Source organism: Myxine glutinosa, chromosome 8, assembly GCF_964187855.1.
Source record: "Myxine glutinosa chromosome 8, kmMyxGlut1.1, whole genome shotgun sequence".
Taxonomy (NCBI): domain Eukaryota; kingdom Metazoa; phylum Chordata; class Myxini; order Myxiniformes; family Myxinidae; genus Myxine; species Myxine glutinosa.
The window spans coordinates 64176427-64204093 of record NC_136268.1 but is presented as its reverse complement, the minus strand read 5'-3'; the positions used below and the strand labels follow the sequence as shown (position 1 = coordinate 64204093).

At 45.0% G+C, this 27667-nt stretch overlaps 2 protein-coding genes across 3 annotated transcripts in view; one reads left to right on the top strand and one right to left on the bottom strand.

Moving 5' to 3' along the window:
• The window catches only part of SHLD2 (shieldin complex subunit 2), a 124622-nt gene extending 110656 nt beyond the window's left edge, over nucleotides 1–13966 (bottom strand). The window contains exons 1-2 of one of the 2 annotated variants that reach the window (XM_068124581.2): nucleotides 13925–13966; nucleotides 1258–1369 (exon numbers count right to left, since the gene is read on the bottom strand). The gene's annotated coding sequence lies outside the window, so the exon portion shown is untranslated. The remainder of the gene's footprint in view (nucleotides 1–1257; nucleotides 1370–13924) is intronic. The other variant, XM_078783342.1, reaches the window with a different exon arrangement.
• A 486-nt stretch (nucleotides 13967–14452) lies between these two features.
• LOC137432548 (glutamate dehydrogenase, mitochondrial) overlaps nucleotides 14453–27667 on the top strand; it is a 96673-nt gene continuing 83458 nt past the window's right edge. The window contains exon 1 of the mRNA XM_068124578.2: nucleotides 14453–15213. Within this exon, the coding sequence (XP_067980679.1) occupies nucleotides 14841–15213 (373 nt within the window). The 5' untranslated portion in view covers nucleotides 14453–14840. The remainder of the gene's footprint in view (nucleotides 15214–27667) is intronic.

The window sequence follows — 27667 nt, the reverse complement described above, 5'->3', positions numbered from 1 at the left end:
GTTTGAATAGGCTAAATGTTTGAATAGGCAAAACGTTTGAATAAGCTAAAGGTTTGAATAGGCTAAAGGTTTGAATAGGCTAAAGGTTTGAATAGGCTAAACGTTTGAATAGGCTAAACGTTTGAATAGGCTAAACGTTTGAATAGGCTAAACGTTTGAATAGGCTAAATGCTTGAATAGGCTAAAGGTTTGAATAGGCTAAAGGTCAGAATAGGTGAAAGGTTTGAATAGGCTAAAGGTTTGAATAGGCCAAATATTTGAATAGGCTAAAGGTTTGAATAGGCTAAATGTTTGAATCAGGTAATGGTTTGAATAGGCTAAAGGTTTGAATAGGCTAAAGGTTTGAATCGGCTAAATGTTTGAATATGCTAAATGTTTGAATAGGCTAAACGTTTGAATAGGCTAAAGGTTTGAATAGGCTAAAGGTTTGAATCAGGTAATGGTTTCAATAGGCTCAATGTTTGAATAGGCTAAACGTTTGAATAGGCTAAACGTTTGAATAGGCTACACGTTTAAATAGGCTAAAGGTTTGAATCAGGTCAACGTTTGAATAGGCTAAATGTTTGAATAGGCTAAATGTTTGAATAGGCTAAACATTTGAATAGGCTTAAAGTTTGAATAGGCTAAACGTTTGAATAGGCTAAACGTTTGAATAGGCTAAACGTTTGAATCGGATAAAGGTTTGAATAGGCTAAAGGTTTGAATAGGCTAAACGTTTGAATCAGGTCAACGTTTGAATAGGCTAAATGTTTGAATAGGCTAAATGTTTGAATAGGCTAAATGTTTGAATAGGCTAAATGTTTGAATAGGCTAAATGTTTGAATAGGCTAAATGTTTGAATAGGCTAAAGGTTTGAATAGGCTAAACGTTTGAATAGGCGAAATGTTTCAATAGGCTAAATGTTTGAATAGGCTAAACGTTTGAATCGGATAAAGGTTTGAATAGGCTAAAGGTTTGAATAGGCTAAACGTTTGAATCAGGTCAACGTTTGAATAGGCTAAATGTTTGAATAGCCTAAATGTTTGAATAGGCTAAATGTTTGAATAGGCTAAATGTTTGAATAGGCTAAATGTTTGAATAGGCTTAAAGTTTGAATAGGCTAAACGTTTGAATAGGCTAAAGGTTTGAATAGGCTAAACGTTTGAATCAGGAAAACGCTTGAATTGGAAAGGTTTGAATGGGGTACGGGTAGGGGGGTGGTGAGTGACATGTTAAATGACATGGATAAATATTAAAAGGATAAATGACGTTGATTACCATTCAATATGCTAATGTAGGTCAGCAGCTGTTCCGCTTGCATCTCAAACGGATCTTTTTTTCCTTGTGTCCAGAAGCACAGCGAGCATCCTTTCTCATGCATTTTCAATCTCTGAAGCAGACATTTGGGAGAACTGCATTATTTATGTTTAAATATTGATGGGAAAACAGCTTTGTAATCACATTGTGGCCATGCTACACCTGCATGCTCGGGTAATGCGAGGAAATGAAAACTATTCGTGCCAAGGTCATTCAACTGATGAATTTCTACAAACAACTAATTAACACCTCATGTACATGTTTATTTATTTATTTTGCTGGTACAGGTATATCAAAATGACCTTTCTTGTTCGCACAATTATTGATACAGCTTGATTGGGACATTTGCATTGCAGTTAGGAGACATTCAAAATTGTTACATTTTCACAACAATTTGCAGTGACGATGAAAGATGAAAAAGTTGAAAGGCTCGTTTCTTTCTCCACTCTCTTTTGTGTTATAAATTTCCATGGCTGGTCATCTTACTATAATTCACCAAATGTCTGTCTGTCTGTCTGTCTGTCTGTCTGTTTCCAGGTACCGCGAAAACGGCTGAACCGATCGCAACGAAATTTTGGGTGGGTAATCCTGGGCCCCCCTGGAGAAAAATTGGCTATATTGTTTTTCCAATTTTTTCCCAATTTTCCAGTTTTTCCAAACACAATGGAATAATATTTACCAATATGAACAGTGATGTGGCTTTTATTGAAATTCTAAAAGTACTGTTTAGATTTTGATGAATCTCACTATAAATCACCAAATGTCTGTCTGTCTGTCTGTTCCCAGGTACCGCAAAAACGGCTGAACCGATCGCAACGAAATTTTGGGTGGGTAATCCTGGGCCCCCCTGGAGAAAAATTGGCTATATTGTTTTTCCAAATTTTTTCCAATTTTCCAGTTTTTCCAAACACAATGGAATAATATTTACCAATATGAACAGTGATGTGGCTTTTATTGAAATTCTAAAAGTACTGTTTAGATTTTGATGAATCTTACTATAAATCACCAAATGTCTGTCTGTCTGTCTGTTCCCAGGTACCGCAAAAACGGCTGAACCGATCGCAACGAAATTTTGGGTGGGTAATCCTGGGCCCCCCTGGAGAAAAATTGGCTATATTGTTTTTCCAATTTTTCCCAATTTTCCAGTTTTTCCAAACACGATGGAATAATATTTACCGATATGAACAGTGATGTGGCTTTTATTGAAATTCTAAAAATATTGTTTAGATTTTGATGAATCTTACGAGAATTCACCAAATGTCTGTCTGTCTGTCTGTTCCCAGGTACCGCAAAAACGGCTGAACTGATCGCAACGAAATTTTGGGTGGGTAATCCTGGGACCCCCTGGAGAAAAATTGGCTATATTGTTTTTCCAATGTTTTTCCAATTTTCCAGTTTTTCCAAACACAATGGAATAATATTTACCGATATGAACAGTGATGTGGCTTTTATTGAAATTCTAAAAATAGTTTAGATTTTGATGAATCTTACGATAATTCACCAAATGTCTGTCTGTCTGTTCCCACGGACCGCAAAAACGGCTGAACCGATCCACAAAGAAATCCAACGAGAAGGTGGTGTGAAAAAAACCTTCTCTGGAGCTCGGTTTCTCAGGCCATGTGAGTATCTTGTTCACAGTACATTTTGAGAATGAAGCTCCTTATCTGTGATCCAAAGAGAATGTCGAACAGTCTACCTAACTATGTACAAGAGACTGTGAAATCTGACAATGTGGACAGAGGGGGACATTCAGATAGTTTCTCTTTGTCTCCTTGTGCTTGCACTTTAGTTAAAAACACAACAACTCCTAAGAAGAGTACAACTCATTTAGACCCTTTACAACCCCGAGACCCATTAAGACCACGAAGACCCATGAAGACCATTTAAGACCCCTAAAACCCCAACGATCCTTTAGAACCCTAAAACACTTAAAGACCCCGAAGGCCCAATAGACCCAGAGGACCCAAAAGACCCTAATGACCCAATACACCCTTAAAGACCCAAAAGAGCCAGAGAACCCAAAAGACCCTGAAGACCCAAAAGAACACGAATAACCTCAAAGATCCTGAAGACCCAAATGCCCCAAAGACCCAAAAAACCACAAAGACCTAAAAGACTCCAAAAGACCCTTAAAGACTCTGAAGACCCAGAAAAACCGAAATACACCAAAGACCCAAAATCCCGAAGACTCTTAAAGAACCCGAAGATCCACAGGATCCGAAGATCCAAAAGACCTCGAAGACCTAAAACACCCCAAAGACTCTCAAAGATCCCGAAGACCAAGAGGACCCAAAGGATTCAAAACACCCAAAGGACAAAACCACACAAACATATCCTGGCGAGGGACTGCAATCTCTTATTGCTTTTTCTTGTTTAATATGTACTATTAAACACTAATTAAATCACTATATTAATGAAGCAGTATAACTAGAGAATACTCTCAGGTTTAGAGGATACAAAACAACAAAAACATAATTGGAATGAAAATCGATTGCTGCTCAAGTCAATGTTTAGATAATTCACTCTCTATTGTCTTTATACATTTTAATAACATTTTAAAATGCTTCATTACCCTGCGCTCGCGAAGCGAAAAGCAGGGTTAGGCATTTGGTTGCGTACGTGTGGCGTACGTATGTCTGCATTTGAAAAATTAATTTTCTCGGCAACTGTTGCTCCGATTGACACGAAAATTTACCATAATTCGACAGGGACAACGCTTAGTCTGATCAGTTTGAAATGTATTGAGCGTGATCTATGCAACAATTATATTTAGAGAATATAAACTTATGATGTCATCGCTCACGTGGTTTGGCAGCCATATTGGATCAAAGCAAAAAAAAAAAACCCTTCAAAAACAGAAGTTTGCTCACACCAAGTTGACTGCACAGGATGAGTATTCTATGAATAAATACCATCTAGTTACCTCCGCCACCAAAGATGGGTGGAGGTTATGTTTTCACCCCTGTCTGTCCGTTTGTTTGTTTGTGAACAAAATATCTCAAAAAGTTGCGGACGGATTCGGTCTAAACTTGGTGGAGAGGTTGTGTGTGTGACAAGGAAGAATCGATTCGATTTTGGTGAAGATCTGAATATGGTTTCGGATATGATAATTATTTAATTGTTAAAGTGATTCTTCACCATTGGGAGATAGGGCCAAAAACTATACATTGCGGGATATTTCAAAAAATTATGGATGGATTTGGACAAAACTTGGTGGACCAGTTATGTGTGTGACAAGGAAGAATCGATTCAATTTTGGTGAAGATCCGGATCCGGATCCAGCTATTAATTTTTTTTTTGTGATTCTTCACCATTGAGTGATATGGTGGTGGTAGGTAGGTAGTAGTTGTACTTTGGATGGTACGTACATGCAGACATTCTAGGCTTGCTTGCATTGACTAATATTATCGATCCTTCCTATACGATGCCACGATCCTGATATATCTATCTATCTATCTATAATTCCAGTAATCTCTGTCTGTCTGTACGTTTGTCTGTGACCGCTGTTTCTCGACAACCACGGGTCCGATATACTTTTAACTTGCCAGGTATATTGCTGGGGACCCGAGGATGTGCCTTTTCAAGGTTTCATATTAATCGGACAATTACTTACCGAGCTATGTCCAAAAAACGATTCAACCAATCAGAGAGCAGCGAACGATCGCGTGTGCCGAACGTGGCGGGCACACTCTGCCTCGGATGGCACATTTGACAGCGTATTCATTTATTTCACGTTTGCAAACTATGTTGGCGTTAAACTATGTTTTACAACTAATAAAAACGAATTTGCGATTCATTCGCTTTCCTGCGCGTTTGTGCACGCGATGGCGATTTCTTTACCAAACTCCGGAAGCCGTTCGCTTTGGACCAAACCATTGCATGTAAATAGAGGGGGGGGATTGTCACCACTCGCAAGCCGTTCGCTTTGGACCAAACCATTTCATGTAAATAGAGGGGGGGGATATAATTTTAGATATAGATATAGTACGGGCATGCCCTAGTATTAGTCAATGCAAGCAAGCCTAGAATGTCTGCATGTACGTACCATCCGAGTCTACATGTCATAGAGTAAATGCTGCAGGAGTGGTCCGGAGCCGCGGACGTCCGAGGGCTTATAGACGCCTCTCAGTGGTTTAAGGGAGCATCACACCTGGGTTCAACTTTGATACATTTTCACTACAACTAGTAGAGGTGATGGTGGTGGGTATTAGTAGTAGTGGTGGTGGTGGTGGTGGGTGGTGGTAGTAGTAGTAGTGGTGGTGGGTAGTATTAGTAGTGGTGGGTAGTCCTAGTAGTGGTGGTGGTGGGTAGTAGTACTAGTAGTGGTGGTGGTGGTGGGTAGTAGTACTAGTAGTGGTGGTGGTGGTAGGTAGTAGTAGACCTAGTAGTGGTGGTGGGTAGTAGTAGTGGTGGTGGTAGTAGTAGTACTAGTAGTGGTGGTGGTGGTGGTGGTGGTGGGTAGTAGTAGTAGTGGTGGTGGGTAGTAGTAGTACTAGTGGTGGTGGTGGGTTGTAGTAGTAGTAGTAGTGGTAGTAGTAGTAGTAGTATTAGTAGTGGTGGTGGTGGTGGTGGTGGGTAGTAGTAGTAGTAGTAGTAGTAGTAGTAGTAGTAGTAGTAGTAGTAGTAATAGTGGTAGTGGTGGGTAGTAGTAGTAGTGGTGGTGGTGGTGGGTAGTAGCAGTGGTGGTGGTGGGTAGTAGTAGTAGTAGTGGTGGTGGTGGTGGGTCGTATAAGTAGTAGTGGTCATGGGTAGTAGTAGTAGTAGTGGTGGTGGTGGTGGGTAGTAGTGGTGGTGGTGTGTAGTAGTAGTGGTGGTGGGTAGTAGTAGTGGTGGTGGGTAGTAGTAGTGGTGGTGGTGGTAGTAGGTAGTAGGCGTGGTGGTGGGTAGTAGTAGTAGTAGTAGTGGTGGTGGGTAGTAGTAGTACTAGTAGTGGTGGTGGTGGGTAGTAGTAGTACTAGTAGTGGTGGTGGTGGTGGGTAGTAATACTAGTAGTGGTGGTGGTGGTGGGTAGTAGTACTCGTAGTGGTGGTGGTAGGTAGGGAGGTAGTAGTAGAACTAGTGGTGGTGGTAAGTAGGTAGGTAGTAGTAGAACTGGTGGTGGTGGTAGATAGGTAGGTAGTAGTAGAACCAGTGGTGGTGGGTAGGAGTCGGGGTGGTGGTGGTGGGTAGTAGTAGAGGTGGTGGTGGTGGTGGTGGTAGGTAGGTAGTAGTAGTAGTATTATTAGTGGTGATGGTGGTGGTGGGTAGTAGTAGTAGTAGTGGTGGTGGTAGGTAGTAGTAGTAGTGGTGGTGGTGGGTAGTAGTAGTATTATTAGTGGTGGTGGTGGGTAGTAGTAGTAGTATTAGTAGTGGTGGTGGTGGTGGGTAGTAGTAGTAGTGGTGGTGGTGGTGGTGGCAGTAGGTAGTTAGTAGTAGTAGTAGTAGTAGTATTAGTGGTGGTGGGTAGTAGTAGTAGTGGTTGTGGTGGGTAGTAGTAGTAGTAGTGGTGGTGGGTAGTAGTAGTAGTAGTGGTGGTGGTGGTGGTGGGTAGTAGTAGTAGTGGTGGTGGTGGTAGGTAGTAGTAGTATTATTAGTGGTGGTGGTGGTGGTGGGTAGTAGTAGTAGTGGTGGTGGTGGGTAGTAGTAGTACTAGTAGTGGTGGTGGTGGTGGGTAGTAGTAGTAGTAGTAGTAGTAGTCGTGGTGGTGGTGGTGGTGGTAGGTAGGTAGTAGTAGTAGTAGTAGTATTATTAGTGGTGGTGGGTAGTAGAAGTAGTGGTGGTGGTGGGTAGTAGTAGTAGTGGTGGTGGTGGTGGGAAGTCCAATCCCGGCTCCAGTTCAATCTTGAATCCATCCTCCATGTCATCAAAATTTGATTTTTCGTCAAAACAATTCATATATAAATCAGTAAATTTCTTCTGATGATCTTGGCATAACAATAATAACAACAATAATAATAATCTATCTATAATTCCAGTAATCTCTGTCTGTCTGTACGTTTGTCTGTGACCGCTGTTTCTCGACAACCACGGGTCCGATATACTTTTAACTTGCCAGGTATATTGCTGGGGACCCGAGGATGTGCCTTTTCAAGGTTTCATATTAATCGGACAATTACTTACCGAGCTATGTCCAAAAAACGATTCAACCAATCAGAGAGCAGCGAACGATCGCGTGTGCCGAACGTGGCGGGCACACTCTGCCTCGGATGGCACATTTGAGAGCGTATTCATTTATTTCACGTTTGCAAACTATGTTGGCGTTAAACTATGTTTTACAACTAATAAAAACGAATTTGCGATTCATTCGCTTTCCTGCGCGTTTGTGCACGCGATGGCGATTTCTTTACCAAACTCCGGAAGCCGTTCGCTTTGGACCAAACCATTGCATGTAAATAGAGGGGGGGGATTGTCACCACTCGCAAGCCGTTCGCTTTGGACCAAACCATTTCATGTAAATAGAGGGGGGGGATATAATTTTAGATATAGATATAGTACGGGCATGCCCTAGTAATAATAATGAGAAATAATAACAATATTTACAACATTAATCAATTTGAATCCCGACACACCAAAAAATGTCATTCCGGTGTTCTTTTTATTTTTTGGTTTTTTTGTATACTGAATCGAGGCTCGTGAAAGAGCTAACATTTATTTCACAAACAAATCAACCAGACAAACAAAATATATAAAAAGAGGGAGCGTAAGACAAGATGGGGAGAGAAGGGGAAGCACACAAACACAACATTTGAGAGTAGGGAGAAGTGTGGGAGGGAGAGGGCTTGGGGGGAGGAGGTGTGGGAAGCGGTGGGGGGGAGAGGTATAAAACACAAGGGGACCAAGGACTTCCAGGACAGAAGTTGGTATTTCAAAAAAAAAAAAAACTATAGGATTTTTGGTGAAATTAGCGGGGGTAGAAAAGATCAAGGTTTTGGATGGGGGAAGATAAGAGATGGTGGTGAACAGCTGTTTTAAAGACCTGGAGGGTGGAGTGGGATTGAAGAGAGTGAGGGAGTTTGTTCCTGAGGCGGGAGAAAAGAGGAATGAAGGAGTGAAGGTGAGCAGAAAGTCTTGATTTTGGCAGTTTAACCATAAGAGGGTTGCAGGCAGATCTTGTGCGACCTGTAGGAATATTTGGGGGACAGAGCCCAGAGAGAGCTGGGGGGGCAAGGCCAGAGAGGAGTCGGTAGAAGACGGAAAGACCACCAACCTGCCTGCGGTGAGTGAGTGAAAGGATCTTGGAGTTAGCTTCATCGCGAGAGATTCCAATAATTCTGAACGCTTTGGTTTCAACAGCGTGAAGACGAGCTAGGTGTGAGGCAGGAGCACCAGACCAGAGGGGAGAGCAGTATTCCATAGAGCTGCGGATGAAAGCCTTGTAAGTGGTGAGGAGCTCAGGTGTACCAAGGAAGGACTTCGCACGATGGAGGATACCCAGTCGGCGACTGGCTTTGGAGGCCAGATTTGAAATGTGGTTTTCCCAGGAAAGATCATTGCAGATAGTGAGACCCAAAGCTTGAGTGACAGAACTTCTTGGAGAGGATTATTCAGAAAGTGGATGGGAGAGTTGTCCAGTCGGTCTTTTCGGAGAGACATCGTAAGAGTGTGAGATTTGTCAGGATTGAAAGACATGTTCCACTTGTTTGCTCAGTCTGTGATTTTGTCCAGGTCTGCAGAGAGCGAGGAGGCTGCAGACTGCCGATCTGAGGGATGAGGAATGTAGCGCCAGAGAGTAGAGTCCTCAGCAAAGAGATAGAGAGGATTATCAAGAGAGTCAGAGAGATCGTTGAAGAAGACCAGAAAAATCACAGGGCCCAGAACACTGCCTTGGGGAACTCCAGCCTGAACAGGAAGAGGAGATGAGAGAAACCCATTCAGGGCCACACGTAGATTACGACTAGAGAGGAAGTCCGCCAGCCATGCGTAGAGATTTCCATGGATACCAAAGGAGGAGAGTTTGGTGAGCAGAGTGGGGTGCCAGACCGTATCGAAGGCACGTGAAATGTCAAGGGGGACAGCTCTAATTTCTTGTTTGGCGTTGAGGACCTCCATCCATTGTTGAGAAAGCAGAAGCAACATGTCCAGAGTGACCAGGTCTGAAACCAAATTGATGGTCAGAGATCAAGCCATTGGAGAAGAGGAAAGATTTCATGTCTGAAGCAATGATGGATTCCATGACTTTGCTGATAATTGGGAGAAGGCTGATTGGTCTGTAGTTGCTAGGATCTGTTTTTGCACCTCTTTTGTGCAAAGCGGTGACGTTGGCTGATTTCCAAGCAGATGGCAGATGATCTTGAGCAAAAGAGAGGGTGAAGAGAACAGAGAGAGGGAGTGACCAGAACATGATTTTAGGACCCGTGGGCTGATGCCGTCAGGACCAGTTGCAGAATCAGAGTCGAGGGTTGACAGAAACTTTTCCACCTTGTCAGGAGGAAAGGACACAGAGTCCAGGAGCAGCTGGGTACGACTGGGTACAGAGAGGGATGGGTTTGGGACACAAGATTTAGAGGCAAACACAGAGTTGAGGCATTCAGCTTTGTCACGTGCTGAGTCAGCCGTGTAGCCGTTTGAGGTGAGGGAGGGGATGGAGGGGGAACAAACACCAGAAACAGATTTGACCAGACGCCACCAGGATTTGGAAGAGGGAGACAGATAAGAGAGTTCGGTCTTGAGAACGGAGAGATATTGTTTCCTGGCTCTCCTGAGGGTGGACACACACTTGTTTCGGGCTTTGTGAAAGGAAATGAGATTTCCTTCCGTTGGATTTGCTTTCCAGGAGACGAAAGCAAGTTGTTTCTGGGCAACAGCCTCACCACAAGATTCCGTGTACCATGGACGGGAGGAAGGGTATGACAACTGAAGACGAGATGGGATAAATCTGTGCATGAGAGAGAGCAATTTACTTTGAAAGAATTCCCAGGATGAGTTGATGTCAGAGGCGGTAGAGATGGGAGACCAGTCCAGATGATTGATGGCTGCTTGAAGACCGTGCCAGTTGGCCTGAGTGAAATGCCAGACTCGTCGACGCTGAGGAGGCTCTCTGAGAATGGTCAGAGAGATGTCCACTTTAACAAGCACATGATCAGATGAGCCGATTGGAGCAGAAGAAGAGCAGCAGACATTTTCAGGGAAGTTAGTCATAACCAAGTCCAGAAGAGAAGATGCTCCGTTGACTGAGATCCGGGTCGGGAAATTGACAGATTGTGTCAGTCCCAGTGAGTCGCAGAAGTCCTTTGCTGAAGAGCCATGGCTGGTGAGAGAGGTACCCACACCCAGCCAACTGGCATGGTGACAATTGAAATCACCACATATGAGGAAGAGAGTTGGGATGGGTAGATAGAAGTTGGTCCATATTATCAGACAGCGAGATGTAGATGGAGTCATCACTGTTTGGTGGACGGTACAACACACATATGAACAAAAGGTGGGAGCGAAGGGGAAGCCGTAGCCAGAAGGTATTCCTGGGGGTGAGGTGGAGAGAGGGCAGTGGAGGGTGAGTGAGGAAGAGAGTTTTTTTAATAAAGATAGCAACCCCACCTCCAGGACGAGGCTCAGGTCTATCATACCGGAGGAGGGAGTAACCTGGGAGAGATACCAAGGAATCAGAGACATCATGAAGGAGGAAAGTTTCTGTTAAGCAGATCACATCTGGTTTGTCAGAAGCAACCTGTATGGAGAGATCAGTCAAGTTTGAGCGAAGGCCCCGGATGTTTGAGGTCCATACCGTTAATGAAGAGGAAGGGGGAGCATCGGATACAGAACGGGGGGGGGAGGGGTAGGGTAAGATGTGGAAGAGGAGGAAGAGGTAGGGAGAGCTGTTGAAGGTGTGTCAGAGATTTCAGAGATTTCAGAATAGCTTGGAGAAAGGGAAGAATGGGGCGGACAAAAGGTTTGATGGAGATTGGGTGAGGCACAGTGAGGTGTTATTTGAGGAGGGGGAAGAGCGAGGCAGAAGGTTGGGGGAGATGAAGGTGAAAGTTGGAAGGGGTAAGAAGCAGGGAGGACGCTTTGAGGAGGAGGGGTGAGAGGGGAGTCTAGGAGGGGAGGAGCAAGGGAGAGTCTTGGAGGGGAGGGGTGTGGGGGGAGTTTAGGAGGGAGGGGAGGGAAGGGGCAAGGGGGGAGATTTGAAAGGGATGGGTGATGGGGAAGATTTGGAGGAGAGGGGCAAGGGGGTAGATTTGGAGGGGAGGGGTGATGGGGAAGTTTTGGAGGGGAGGGGTGATGGGGAAGTTTTGGAGGGAAGGGGTGATGGGGAAAATTTGGAGGGGAGGGGCAAGGGGGAAGATTTGAAAGGGATGGGTGATGGGGAAGATTTGGAGGGGAGGGGCAAGGAGGAATATTTGAAAGAGATGGGTGATGGGGAAGATTTGGAGGGGAGGGGTAAGGGGGTAGATTTGGAGGGGAGGGGTGATGGGGAAGTTTTGGAGGGGAGGGGTGATGGGTAAGTTTTGGAGGGGAGGGGGGATGGGGAAGTTTTGGAGGGGAGGGGGGGATGGGGAAGATTTGGAGGGGAGGGGTGAGATTGGATTTTGAAAAGTACGATTCATGGGAAACGAACATTTTTTGCAAAATGAGTTTGAGACCTTCGAGTCAAAAATACGTTTGAGGACGCTGAAGGAGGGGTGGAGGGCTGGAGAGTTTTGGGAATGTAGAAAAGAGGAACTGTAAGAGATGGAATTTTTTTTTTTTGGAATAAATAGATTTGGTGAGCAAGACGAAAGCATCCTTTGATAGGAGAAGAACAAAAAGGTGTTATAATATATGACAGAATGCAGTTCTTCAGGGGAGAGATTAAACATTTCTAACCACGTGATCGCGTGATCACAAACAACGTGAACGAAGAACGAACGAACAAATAAGAACAAATAAACGAATAAGAACTGAGAAGGAAATATTTTTTGGGGGTTTTTTTTTTTGAGTAGAGATATTAAACAAGGAAGTATGGGGTGAACGACTCTGACGAAACAGAGAACGAAAGTAATTGCAGTGCATTCGACGAACCGCTGAGAGAAAACAAAACCACAAGGTCGGAGACGGTAGCCTAAGCCTACTAGTACTAGTACTAGGCCTCAGAATACGCGACACGAATTAACCGACGATTGTGTATACATGTACGACCATGTACAACCCTGGTGTTGGGCTAGCGGCTAGGGTGTCAGCTTAGGATCCTAGGATCCTGGGTTCGAAACCCGGTCGATCGCTGAATTAACGCCAGGGGGGTTGACTCAGCCTGTCATCCTTCCGAGGTCGGCTAATTGAGTACCAGTTCACTGGTAATTCCCTGCTTGTCGTTAAAGGCGGCAAAAAGGGTTGGCGTCAGGAAGGGCATCCGGCCGTAAAACATTGCTTCAAAAAGGGGACCGAAAAACAACAACTACCACGGTTCCCAAAAAAGGCCAACCCCCGCTTGCGGGGAAAAATGGCCTCTAAAGGTGGTTTTTTTTTTTTGTGTATACATGTACGAAAAATTAACACCGAAAATTTTCCTAAAGAAATGTGATTTCAAAGAAATTTTCCTAAAGGTGTGATTCATTCACCAGTGTGCCGTCCCTAGGATGGTTTGTCCAACATTCGTTCGTGGACTGACATTAAATTCCTTCACGAAGAGTAGGCGTGACATCGCCGGCATCATGAACAAGCAAGCGTTACGCCTAGGTCCCCCGTCGGTGAAGTGATGCGAGTTGACAAAGTGGAAGACGCAAGGCGGCCATCTTGGATTTTGACGTGGTGACCCAATTTTCAATAGCGTTCTTCCTTATGCCGAGATACACCCACACACCAAATTAGAAGTTGGTACTTCGCTTATTATTCAAGATATTCATCTCACAAGGTTCAGACATACATGGCGGCGGCCATCTTGGATTTTGACGTGGCGACCCAATTTTAAACAGCTTTCTTCCTTGTGCCTAGATACACCCACAGACCAAATTAGAAGTTGGTACTTCGCTTATTTTTCAAGATATTCAGCTCACAAGGTTTAGACATACATGGCATCAGACATACATGGCGGCGGCCATCTTGGATTTTGACGTGGGTTGCACCCGCACACCTAATTCGAATGCAGTCCTTCGCTTACGCACGCACGCACGGACGGACGGACGCACGCACGCACGGACGGACGGACGCACGGACGGACGGACGGACACACGGACGGAGGGGAAAACCATAGTCCCCCTTTCGCTCCGCGGTGCGACGGGAGACAATTACAAATTCCTGCTCTAAACTTAATCGAACGTCAGGTCTGGTCAGCCGGTTCGTGAAAGACTTGGGCCCATCTTCCCCCGACCAACCCCACGAGAACGTGGGTAATAATTGTGGCCATTAAATAATAACGATATTATTATTATTATTATTAGCGCACCGGAGTCCGCATGGCGCGCACGACCCGATCCCATCGGGAGCTTCGAATCCCCTGAAGTATAAATCCCCATTGAATTTAACCATATTCATACGTGTGAGTTCAGGACCGTGAAGAGCAAATCGGCATCGCTTCCCGTCTCCCCATCCAGTAAATAATTCAAACAAATGCACTTGTAATATGTTCGGTACGTAGACACCACGAGTTATGATCTATTAATATTCAAATAGAATTAGAATCCAACTCCAACTTGGAGTCCAAGTCACCAACATTCAAAGCCACGTCAGTATCTACCTTTATAACCTCATGCCGTACTTCCGGGTGTGCTGCGCATGCGCATTTTGTCGCGCTCGCGACCAGTTCAATTTGTGTGGTGATGTCACTTGAATAACCAACAACGGCAATGATTATTCCATTTAATCAGGAAAGTAAGTCGTACAGACAGGATTTTAAGAGAGAGACGAGCATTTCGTTCGTCTACGATCTGAAGCGACATTCGACATCGTAAATCCCAGTAAGTCACCTGTGATCGATATTGATGACAGAGCGCATCGGAGCGATCGCATTACCTTTCCCACAACCTCGTATACTATTCAATACACTACGTATTCCAATATTGAAAATTAATATGATTCGTAGCTGGACTAGGTCCCACAGGCAAGTGTGGTATTTAGGCGATGTATGTAAAAGTGGAGTATTGTTTGCTTCGCTGATGAATTTTTTTTCCCCATTTTCTTCTTTGCTGGTGTGTTCCTGTTTTACATTAGGGATTCGTTTAATACTGTTAAACATTGAGGCAAATATGTATTTCATAAACGCGATAGAATAAGACGACGCCGTTAAATTGTCAGGCCACTATTCGTTGCCAGGGGCAACGGCAAAGAGCGTGGCTGCATAAGGAACCACAAGAGGAAGAGGATGCCGTGCGCAATCTGTGATTAGGGGAAGTAGAGGTGGAGGAGAAGGTGGTGTGAAGAAAGCAGGAGAGGAGGGGGGATATCAGAGAAGGAGGCGTGGGTTTTGGGTTCAAGAGTAATCTGTGTGGGTTAAAAGAGAGGAGGGAGTCGTGCTGCATGATAAGCGAATGCGGGTCACGGGATTCACATACGAGCCAAAAGAGAAATAGACAGTAGGAGAAAAGAAGAGTGTGGAAGGCTGGGAATCAAACGTTAGCCGAATATAGAGGAAAATCCTCGGGACAGAAATCATCATGTATCCTCGTGTTGTCACCTGCGTTCAAAAGGTGCATACGTCTCTGCGACCAACCGTACTCTCTTGTTCTTCCAGACATAGCACTACTAATAGTAGCATTAACGACAAAGATGACCCCGATTTCTTCAAAATGGTCGAGGGATTTTTCGATAATGGAGCGGCCATAGTGGAGGACAAGTTGGTGGACGATATGAAGACGAGGGAGTCCTTGGAGGACAAACGTAAACGGGTTCGGGGCATTTTGCGCATCATCAAGCCCTGCAACCATGTGCTGAGCATTGCTTTCCCCATCAAACGAGATAATGGAGAATGGGAGGTCATCGAAGCATATCGAGCCCAGCACAGCCAACATCGACTGCCATGCAAAGGAGGTGTGTGTGTGTGTGTGTGTGTGTGTGTGTGTGTGTGTGTGTGTGTGTGTGTGTGTGTGTGTGTGTGTGTGTGTGTGTGTGTGTGAGTACGTTTGTGCACGTGTGTTTGTGTTTGTGCGTGTTAGTGTGTGATTGTGTGTGTGTCCTTGTGTGCGCGCGTATGTGTGTGCCCCTGTCCGCTTTTGATTGTCCATTCTTGCTTTGTATTTTTTTTAAATAATCCAATTTGTGCTAACCCGTATTAATGTTACGTCTCCTGCAGATGTTATATGCTTTCAATGTGCATTAAATATAATTGGTGTTCTGAGGTCTGTTTGTGGAAAGCTTGTTTTTCAGTTTTGCTTATTTCGACGGTTAGAGTCCACGAAAGAGTTTGTTGTGTCCTAAAATTTCATGTCGACTTTAGGTGTTGTCCTACCTTCGTACTGAACAGTTATTTCACAGTAGTCTCTTGCAATCTAATAAATATAATTCATCGGGTGTCTATCAGTCTGTCTGTCCGACAAAGACCGCTGGGCCGACAACCACCAAATTTGGCACACATACAAAGTCCGACCCGAGGATTGTCCTCAGGGTATGTTCATCCACCACCTGCTCAGCCTTTTAAATACCTCCAAGATCATTCTTTACATTATTTTTACATGTTTGGGAGATAAGACCCTAAATATCCCTAAGACCCTCAAAGACCCTTGTTACCCCTAAAACCTTTAATACCCCTAACATCCCAAAGACTCTTAAGACCCCAAAGACCCGAAGGCCCTTAAATTGAAGACTCATCTAAGACTCTTGAAGATCCTTAAGACCCTTTTTGCCTTTCAGACTCTTTCGACACTTTTAGATAACTTTAGATCCCTTCACCCTTCAGACCTTTAATACTCTTGAGACCCCAAGAACCTTTAGACTTTTACACCTCTTTCGTCACTTTAGACCCCTTAGACCTTAACACCATTTAGACTCCTTGCATCCTTCACACAAATTAGACAGTTTGGACTCTTGACCATTTTGACCTTAGGACCCTTTTTACATGCTTGAGAGATTACACCATTTCGACACCTGAGACACTAACTACTTTTAGAATGAACCCTTTATTGTTTAGAGCATCCATAGCCTTTTAAGTGAACGCCACACAAACATCTATAAATATTCTTGCAAAACACAGACAATACTATTTTCAGCAAATAATGCGCAAACTCAGAGGGTTTGCTATCTAATATATAAATGTCAAATATATAAAGAAGAAAGTTTGTTACTTGCAACATCGAAAATTTTCAAGTATACTGGTCAGTCCAATGTTATTCTGTCTGTGTATCTGTCAATCACCGATAGGTCACAATTCTAAACCGATCATTATGAAACTTAACCAAGTTGTAGAGGTAGTCACAACTGAGAAGCCTATTGATTTTGAGGTCAAAGGGCATCTTGAGGTCAAATTTCAAAAATTGTCATTTTTCATCTGCACACACACACACAAAAGAAACAAACACAAACAGCTCACTTACCAACAGCTCACTTATACTTGCCTACAGGTCACAATTTTAAACCGATCTTCACGAAACTTCACCAAATGGTAGAGTTCGTGGTCCGACAAAATCCTATATATTTTTGAGGTCAAAAGGTCAATACAGGCCAAAAGTCAACCACTTTTTTTTTTCAAATCTCTAAAATTCTCAATTTTCATCCGATTGACTTGAAATTTGAATAGGATTTACATATAAACTAACTGAATTCAACTACCAACTATTTTTGAAGTCAACATAGGCCAAAAGGTCAACAACCTTTTCAAATTTCTAAAATCCTCAATTTTCATCCGATTGACTTGGCTTAGCGGTTGGTGTTGGCTTAGCTCCGAGTGCCGGCTTTGGATCCTAGGATCCTGGGTTAGAATCCCGATTGATTGCTGAATTAACGCCAGAGGGGTTGACTCAGCCTGTCATCCTTCCGAGGTCGGCAAATTGAGTACCAGCTTGCTGGGATGAATGATCACGGTGTGTACCCTGGTTTAGAATAGGTACACCGTATCCCTGCGCATCATAAGAGGCGACCAAGGGTTGGCGTCAGGAAGGGCATCCGGCCATAAAAACATTGCCTCAAACAGGGAACCATGATTGTCATGGGGCCCGCAAGGCTAACCCCCGCTCCAGCGGGGAAAATGGCCTTAAAACGATCATTCATTCATATTCATTCATTCATTATTCATTCATTCATTGACTTGAAATTTGAATCGGATTAACATATCCGCTAAATGAATTCAACCACCAACTATTTTGAGATCAACATAGGCCAAAAGGTCCACATAGGTGAAAATGTCAACAACCTTTTCAAATTTCTAAAATCCTATGTCAGTCGCCTACAGATCACAATTTTCAACCAATCTTCACGAAACTTCACCAAATGGTAGAGTTGGTCATAAGCAAGAAGCCTATTGTTTTTGTGGTCTAAACTTCAATAAGTCAACGTAGGCAAAAGGTCACCAACTTTGTCATATTTCTAAAATCCGAAATCTTCATCTGATTGACTTGAAATTTTAAGAGGATTTGCATACCAGATCACTGAATTCAACCACCAATTAATTTTGAGGTCATCAAAGGCCAACAACTTATTTTAGGGATATTTCACAAGTATCGTGCTATGCATGACATATATCTTGTTTGTTTGTTTATGCATTTGGAACCTGCAGGAACCAGTACGACCAAACTTTGCATGGCCTCCTCTTTCACCCAAAGGAAGGTCGAGGGCTATGTTTGGTTTAAAAAAAATTGCACCCATGTCCGAAGGAAGCGGTTCAGTTTGGCATTTTAAATATGAAATAGGCAAAGCCGAGAAACGAACGAAGCCCTTTAGAATCACCCTTTAGAATCCTTTAAAATTACCCATTATAATCCTTCACAATTACCCTTTAGAATTACCCTTTAGAATTACCCTTTAGAATTACCCTTTAGAATTACTCTTTAGAATTACTCTTTAGAATTACTCTTTAGAATTACTCTTTAGAATTACTCTTTAGAATTACTCTTTAGAATTACTCTTTAGAATTAGTCTTTAGAATTAGTCTTTAGAATTAGTCTTTAGAATTAGTCTTTAGAATTAGTCTTTAGAATTAGTCTTTAGAATTAGTCTTTAGAATTAGTCTTTAGAATTAGTCTTTAGAATTACTCTTTAGAATTACTCTTTAGAATTACTCTTTAGAATTACTCTTTAGAATTACTCTTTAGAATTTTCCATTAGAATCACCCTTTAGAATCACCCTTTAGAACCGTGGTTCTTAACCTGGGTTCGACCGAGCCCCAGGGGTTCAGTGAGCCAGTCTAAGGGGTTCGGCGGAGGTCCTCCGAAACGCATTGCAATTTTTATTTTTTAAATTTTTTTTAAAGTTTTGTATCAATTTTGAATCTATGTGTAATTACGCTTATTATCAATATTATTATTATTTTGCTATGTATGTTACGAACGAATGGAAATGTTATTTGTAATTGTATTCACATCCCATTCATGGTTTCTCTGGTCTGTGTTTAAGATAAGTTGTTTCACACTGACTGTAGTAAGTTGAATCAATGAGCAACTTGCTAATTATTCTGTTGATGGTGCTTACTTGCTTACTTACTTACTGGATTTTGGACTTTGAATTGAATTACTCAGAAAATTAGGTGGAGGTGATATAACCCCTTTGGTCGCAATTCAAAACTAGCAATTCGCAGTTTTCTATGTAATATTATAATGGGATTTGAGGTGACACAGAGTTGAGTAGATAATAAATCCTGTCATCGTAACTATAAGTTATGTTTTCTTCGTTAAAATTTCTCAGTTTTCAGAGGGGTACTGATTATATTTAAGCATGTTCCTTTTTTAATTTTTGTCATATAATTATTTGCCCGAACTCAATTAAGATCAGTTTGTTACTTTTTGGGTTTTTTTGCAGTATGTCGAGCAAAAAAAGGAAGTGGTCGGAGGATTATGTGCGGTACAGGTTCACGTGTTTGACGGAACGGGACGGAAGTCAGCGTCCTCAATGCATGCTTTGCAATGTCAAGTTGAGCAACTCCAGCCTAGCACCAGCAAAACTACGGGAACACTTCAAAAAACTGCACGGCGAGGGGCAGTACAAAGACGCAACGCTGGATGAATTCAAATTGAAGAGAGTCCGATTCGACGCAAGTGCTACCTTGCCCACTCCCGGCTTCGTTCCAATTGACAAACCGATCCTCACCGCGTCGTATGAAGTTGCGTACCTGATCGCAAAGCAGGGCAAACCGCACACCGTTGGCGAGACACTCGTCAAACCGGCCGCGTTGAAGATGGCCAACATCATGCTGGGAAAAGCTGCTGAAAACAAGTTGTCTCTCGTTCCACTCTCAAATGACACCAACAGATGCAGAATCGACGACATGAGCGACGACATCCTCGCCCAGGTAGTTGCAGATTTAGTCGTGAGCCCCACGAAATTCAGCCTTCAACTCGACGAGACCACCAACGTTTCGAATTTCAGCCAGCTCATCTTATTTGTGTGTTATGTCAAAGGAGACGAGATCAAGGAAGACTTTCTGTTCTGCAAGCCTCTCACAACAACGACGAAGGCAGCTGACGTGAAGAAGCTTGTGGATGACTTCTTCAGAAGCAACGGCCTCTAATGGATCATGGTGTCTGCAGTTTGCTCGGACGGAGCTCCAGCCATGCTGGGATGCAACTCCGGTTTTGGAGCGCTGGTGAAGGCCGATGCACCACACATCGTCACGCACTGCGTCCTGCACAGACACGCGCTGGCATCAAAAACCCTGCCTCCAAAACTGGCCAATATTCTGAAAATCGTCGTTGAAACTGTGAATTACGTGCAAAGCCGTGCTCTGAATCATCGCATCTTCAAAGAGCTGTGCAATGAAATCGGCTCTGAATTTGAAGTCCTTCTCTACCACTCCAACGTTCGATGGTTACCACGAGGGAAGGTAGTGAGCCGTGTTTTTGCCTTGCGTGTAGAATTAGACCTGTTTTTGCGAGAACACCAGCATTGCCATGCAACGCACTTTTAAGAGTCAGAGTTCATCCTCGCCTTGGCGTACTTGGCTGACATCTTCAATGCACTCAATCATCTCAATTGCCAGATGCAGGGCGGTGGAGTGAATGTCATCGAATCTGAAGAAAAGCTGAGTGCTTTCCGAAAGAGGTTACTGTTGTGGAGGCGGCGAACAGAGAACGATAACTTCGCGAACTTTTCGCTACTGGACGAGTGCGTGAGCGGGATCGAAGATGAGTCTGAAGTTGGAGGCACTGCTGTACCGGGGGAGCTGAAGCAAGCGATTGCCACGCACTTGGATGAGCTGGGAAAGTCATTCGACGGCTACTTCCCCGACCAAGAGCAATAGCCAGCATGGGTGCGGCAGCCATTTACTTTCGACGTTGCAACGGCAGATGTCAACGACCAATACCTCAACGACCTCATCGAACTTCAGCAGAGCCAGACTCAACAACAACTCTTCGGCACAACAACGCTCAACGTTTTGGTGCCGCCAAATGGAAGGGTATCCTCACATCGCTAAAATTGCCCTTGAGATCCTCACGCCGTTCGTTACAACGTATCTCTGCGAGCATGCGTTTTTGAAACTGGTGGACATTAAAACAAAGAAAAGGAGCAGGCTTGCATGCGAAAATGATTTGAGGGTGGCCCTTGCCAAAACAAAACCACGCATTTCCCAGATCGCCTCCCGAAAAGAAGAACAGAAAACGCATTAAGATGCAATTCTTCTTAATTTATTTCTCAAATTTGAGGGGTTCCGCGAGTGTTCGGTGGGTTTCATTTGGGTTCAGCGCCTTTAAAAAGGTTAAGAACCACTGCTTTAGAATCACCCTTTGCAATCACCCTTTAGATTTACCCTTTAGAATTATCCTTTAGAATTACCCTTTAATAATAATAATAATAATTCATTTATTTTGTATAGCGCTTTTCATGAAGCCCAAAGGCGCTTTGACAGAGTGCAAAACATAATGCATAACAAAACATGAAAACAACAATTGCAAAAAGACAAGAATCAATAGGGAAATATTTAAAGCAAAAGGAGGGAGAAGGAGAAGTGATAGTCAGGGGTTAAATGCTGTGGGTTGAATGTTGAATGCAGTGCTGAACAGGTGGGTCTTTAGTGATGTTTTGAATGTGGTGAGTGAGGAGGAGTCTCTGATGGTGTGAGGTAGTGAGTTCCAGAGGGTGGGAGCAGCGATGGAGAAGGCCCTGTCCCCCCAGGATCTGAATTTGGTCCAGATGGGGGGGTTTAGGAGGTTGGTACCAGCAGAGCGGAGGTTGCAGGTGGGAGTGTGTCTGGAGAGGAGGTCAGCCAGGTAGGATGGGGCCAGGTTATGGAGGGATTTGTAGGTCAAGAGGAGGATTTTGTACTGGATTCTCTGGGGGATGGGGAGCCAGTGAAGCTTGTAAAGGACGGGGGTGATGTGGTCACGGGTCCGGGAATGGGTGAGTAGACGGGCAGCGGAGTTCTGAATGTATTGGAGTTTATTGGTGATTGTTGAGGGTGAACCATAGAGGAGGCTATTGCAATAGTCCAGACGGGAGGTGATGAAGGCGTGGATGAGAGTTTCTGCAGCCATGGAGGAGAGGGATAGGCAGAGACGGGCGATGTTTTTCAGGTGAAAGAAGGCTGTCTTTGTGATCTGTTTAGTGTATTTGTCGAAGGAGAGGGTTTGGTCAAAGATGACGCCAAGATTCCGGATGAGAGGGGAGGTGGATACTGGGATACCGTCGATGTTGAGGGCAAAGTTATGGGTGGATTTTGTGAGCGTTTTTGGGCCAATGATGATTATTTCAGATTTATCACAGTTAAGTTTGAGGAAGTTAATTTGAAGCCAGGATTTTATTTCAGAGATGCAGTTTGTCAGGATAGAGTGGGTGTCGGTGGAGACGGACTTGGTGGAGATGAAAAGCTGGATGTCATCGGCGAAGCAGTGGAATTGGAGACCATGACGGCGGATTAAGTGACCGAGGGGGGACAGGTAAAGGATGAAGAGGAGGGGGCCAAGAACTGAACCTTGGGGGACACCTTGGGGGAGGGGAGCAGTGGGGGATTTGCAGTTATTGATGGAGATGAACTGGCGTCTGTCAGAGAGGTATGATTTAATCCAAGAGAGGGCAGTGCCGGTAACGTTAAAGGTGGATTCAAGTCGGGTGAGGAGGATGGTGTGATCGATGGTGTCAAAGGCAGCGCTGAGGTCGAGGAGGACGAGAATGTTGAGGTTGCCAGCGTCGGAGGAGAGGAGAAGGTCGTTGGTGATTTTGAGGAGAGCAGTTTCAGTACTGTGGTTGGAGCGGAAGCCGGATTGGAATGTTTCATACAGGTTATTGGCAGAGAGGTGATGTTTGAGTTGAGCGGCGACAGCGCGTTCCAAAACTTTTGACAGAAAGGGTAGGTTGGAGATGGGTCTGAAGTTATTTAGGGTGTCAGGGTTGAGTCCAGGTTTTTTCAGAATGGGGGTAACAGCAGCAATTTTGAGGGATGGTGGGACGATGCCTGTAGACAGGGAGGAGTTTATTGTTGCAATGATAAGTGGAGAGAGAGCAGGGAGGGAGGCCTTGACAAAGCTGGAGGGGATGGGGTCAAGTGTGCAGGTGGCAGTTTTCATTCCTATGAGGAGTTCAGAGAGGTCAGTAGGGAAGACCGGGGAGAATTGAGACAGGGGAAGGCAGGATAAGGGGGGGCAGGTGGTTGGAGGGGGAGCGGGTGCGGCGGTGGTCAAGCTGTTGTAGATGTTGTCAATTTTGCGTTGGAAGAAAGAAAGGAAGGAGATGCAGTTGTCTACTGTGAATGACTGGGTGGTGGTGTCCAGGGGGCGGAGGAGTTTGTTTATTGTCGAGAAGAGTGCTTTTGGGTTTCCGGAGCCAGAGTGGATAATTGGAGAGTAGTAGGCGGAGCGGGCGTGGGAGAGGGCATCTTTGTAGTGTTGTAGGTGGTCCTTGTAGGCTTGGGAGTGAACTGTGAGACCTGTTTTATTGCGGAGTCTTTCAAGTTGGTGAGCACGAGTTTTCATCAGGCGGAGTTCAGGGGTAAACCAGGGAGCAGAATGGGTGAAAGAAACTGTTTTGGTTTTTACAGGCGCAAGCTGGTCAAGGCAGGAGGAGAGAGTGTGGTTGTAGTAGTCAGTGAGGTCGGAAGGGGTGTGGAGGTCAATGAAGGGAGAAGTGGACATTTTTTCAGAGAGGGTGGATGAGAATGAGGTAGGTGAAAGAGCGTTTAGCTTACGGAAGTTGATAGTGCGATAATGTCTTGGTGTTGGGGTGGGGATGTTGATGGTCATAGTGATGGCTAAGTGGTCAGAGAGGGTGAGGTCGGAGCCAGAGAGATGGTGCAAAATTAATCCAGTGGAGCAGACAAGGTCCAAAAGGTGACCACGGATATGCGTAGGAAAGTTGACATGTTGAGTGAGCTTAAAGCAGGTGAGTAAATCAGTGAAGTCAGTGGTTATTGTGGAGTCAGTGGAGTCCATGTGGATATTGAAATCACCAAGGAGGAGGATTGAGGGGGAGAGGGAACATAGCTGGGTCAGAAAGTAGGAGAAGTCAGACAGGAATAATGGGTGTGGTTTGGGAGGGCGGTAGACGACAGCCATGACTGACTGCGTGCGACCAGAGAGTTTAAAAGCCAGGTGTTCAGAGGATGAGGCGATGGGGATGAGGCTGGTGCTGATGTCTTGACGGTGGATAATGGCAATTCCACCACCTCGGCCCTCCGAGCGTGGTTTATTGATGTAGGAATATCCATTGGGTGTGGTGAGGTTGAGTGTGTAGTAGTCCAGAGGTTGTTGCCAGGTTTCGGTGAGACAGAGAAAGTCCAGTTTGTTATCCAGGATGTATTCGTTCAGGATGAGGCTTTTGTTGTTAAGGGACCGGGTGTTGAACAGGGTGAGCTTGATGTTGTTTTGAACAGCAGGGATGAATTCAGGTGATTTAGCCAGGGTTCGCAGGCAGGAGGTGCGATTTTGTGCGTTGCCGTGACGAGGTGCGCTGGGACGATGAGTGGGAGTGCGCTGAGCCGACCAGAGGACGGGGATGGAGTGACCTGATTGTACATACTAGGGCATGCCCGTACTATATATATGCCCGTACTATATATCTATCTAAAATTATATCCCCCCCCTCTATTTACATGAAATGGTTTGGTCCATTCGCAACGCCAAAGCGAACGGCGAACGGCTTGCGAGTACAGTGACAATCCCCCCCCCCTCTATTTACATGAAATGGTTTCGTCCAAAGCGAACGGCTTGCGAGTGGTGACAATCCCCCCCCTCTATTTACATGCAATGGTTTGGTCCAAAGCGAACGGCTTCCGGAGTTTGGTAAAGAAATCGCCATCGCGTGCACAAACGCGCAGGAAAGCGAATGAATCGCAAATTCGTTTTTATTAGTTGTAAAACATAGTTTAACGCCAACATAGTTTGCAAACGTGAAATAAATGAATACGCTCTCAAATGTGCCATCCGAGGCAGAGTGTGCCCGCCACGTTCGGCACACACGATCGTTCGCTGCTCTCTGATTGGTTGAATCGTTTTTTGGACATAGCTCGGTAAGTAATTGTCCGATTAATATGAAACCTTGAAAAGGCACATCCTCGGGTCCCCAGCAATATACCTGGCAAGTTAAAAGTATATCGGACCCGTGGTTGTCGAGAAACAGCGGTCACAGACAAACAAACGTACAGACAGACAGAGATTACTGGAATTATAGATAGATACAAACTTACGACCGGAGCCACGGTGAATGTACCTGGGTCGTCGGAGGAGTCCATTAGATTTGATGGCAGAGATGCATGATGGGGTGGAGCGGGTATTGAGCAGAAGGAGCCTTGCGGCGGAGTACCGCAGAGCCATGCCAGGCAGGAGCGGAGAGACGAGATGAGGCCAAGGTTGAGGAGGTGAAACAATGGTCCCAACCCACGGGAGCAGGCCCAAGGAAACGAAGGAGACGAAGGAGCCAGGTAGGTGAAGCCAGGAGCAGAGTCGGGACCAAGCAGAGGGCAGACAGGAGCAAAGAGACGATCACGAGGCCAAGGTTGATCACGGCAAAGCGGGAAATGCAGCGGCAATCAACCGCCGCCGCTACAAATCAAGATCATGGCGGGAAAACCGCCGCCACACCGCTGCGAAGGACACAACCCACGAGAGCGTGCCCGAGGAAACAGCGAGCAGGCGAAGGAGCCGGGTAGGTGAAGCAGGGAGCATAGCCGGGACTATGCGGAGGGCAGACTCAATGGCCAAAAAATCCGCACGACCACCAAAAAAGCAAGCCACAGACAGTGGCCCGGTCGAAGAAGCGGCGAGCATGTGACGCCTGCGTCCTCTTCAGACCGGACCAGAAGCATAATCCATCACCATCACCACCTCACCCCCTAACCCTTTAGAATTACTCTTTAGAATTACTCTTTATAATTACTTTAGATTTACTCTTTCGAATTACTCTTTCGAACTACTCTTTAGAATTACTCTTTAGAATTACTCTTTAGAATTACTCTTTAGAATTACCCTTTAGAATTACCCTTTTAGAATTACCCTTTTAGAATTACCCTTCACAATTACCCTTTAGAATTACCCTTTAGAATTTTTATTTTGTTTTGTATACAAGATCGAGGCTCGTGAAAGAGCTAACATTAATCACACAAAAAGTCAAACCGATACACAAAAAACAAGGGGAGCGGCAGACAAGATGGGGAGAGAGGGGGAAGGACACAAACAACATTTGAGAGCAGGTACATCGGTAGGACTCGGGGGGGGGGGGGGGGAGGTGGGAGAGGTATAAAACATATGAACACTGCAAGGACTCTGGGGTAAATTAGCGGGGGTAGAAAAGATCAAGGTTTTGGATGGGGGAAGATAAGAGATGGTGGTGAACAGCTGTTTTAAAGACCTGGAGGGAGGAGTGGGATTGAAGGGAGTGGGGGAGTTTGTTCCAGAGGTGGGAGAAAAGGGGAATGAAAGAGTGAAGGTGAGCAGAGAGCCTAGATTTTGGCAGTTTAACCATAAGAGGGTTGCAGGCAGATCTTGTGCGACCTGAAGGAATATTGGTGGGACAGAGCACAGAGAGAGCTGGGGGAGCAAGGCCGGAGAGGAGTCGGTAGAAGACAGAAAGACCACCAACCTGTCTGCGGTGAGTGAGTGAAAGGCCCTCGGAGTTAACTTCATCGCAGGAGATTCCAATGATTCTGAAAGCTTTGGCCTCAACAGCGTGAAGCCGAGCTAGGTGTGAGGCAGGAGCACCAGCCCTAAGGGGGGAACAGTATTCCATTGAGCTGCAGATGAAAGCCTTGTATGTGGTGAGGAGCTCAGGTGTGCCAAGGAAGGACTTCGCACGACGGAGGATGCCCAGTCGGCGACTGGATTTGGAGGTCAGCTTGGAAATGTGGTTTTCCCAAGAAAGATCATGGCAGATAGTGAGACCTAAAAGCTTGAGCGACAGAACTTCTTGGAGAGGATTGTTGAGAAAGTAGATGGGAGGGTTTTCCAGTCGGTCCTTTCGGAGAGACATTGTAAGAGTGTGAGATTTGTCAGGATTGAAAGACATGTTCCACTTGTTTGACCAGTCTGTGATTTTGTCCAGGTCTGGAGAGAGTGAGGAGGCAGATAGTGGAGTCATCAGCAAAGAGATAGAGAGGATTTTCCAGAGAGTCGGAGAGATCATTGATGAAGACCAGAAATAGCACAGGGCCCAGAACACTACCTTGGGGAACTCCAGCCAGAACAGGAAGGGGAGATGAGAGAAATCCATTCAGGGCCACACGTTGCCTTCGACCAGAGAGGAAGTCCACAAGCCATGAGTGGAGATTTCCATGGATACCATAGGAGGAGAGTTTGGTGAGCAGAGCTGGGTGCCAGACCGTATCGAAGGCACGTGATATGTCAAGTGAGACAGCTCTGATTTCCTGTTTGGCATTGAGGACCTCCATCCATTGTTGAGACAGCAGAAGCAACATGTCCAGAGTAGAATGACCTGGTCTGAATCCAAATTGATGATCAGAGATCAAGCCATTGGAGAAGAGGAAGGATTTGATATCTGAAGCAATGATGGATTCCATGACTTTGCTGATAATTGGAAGCAGGCTGATAGGTCTGTAGTTGCAAGGATCTGTTTTTGCACCTTTTTGTGTAAAGCTGTAATGTTTGCTGATTTCCAAGATGCTGGCAGATGACCTTGAGCAAAAGAGAGGGTGAAAAGAACAGAGAGAGGGTGAGATAGAGCGGCAGATCAGGATTTTAGGACCCGTGGGCTGATGCCGTCTGGTCCAGTTGCAGAATCAGAGTCGTTGTTTGATTTAAAAAAAACTTCTCCACCTTGTCAGGAGAGAAGGACACAGAGTCCAGGAGCAGTTGGATGCTACTGGGAAAGGTGGGAACAGAGAGAGATGGGTTTGGAACACAAGATTTTGAGGCAAACACAGAGTTGAGGCATTCGGCTTTGTCACGTGCGGTGTCAACT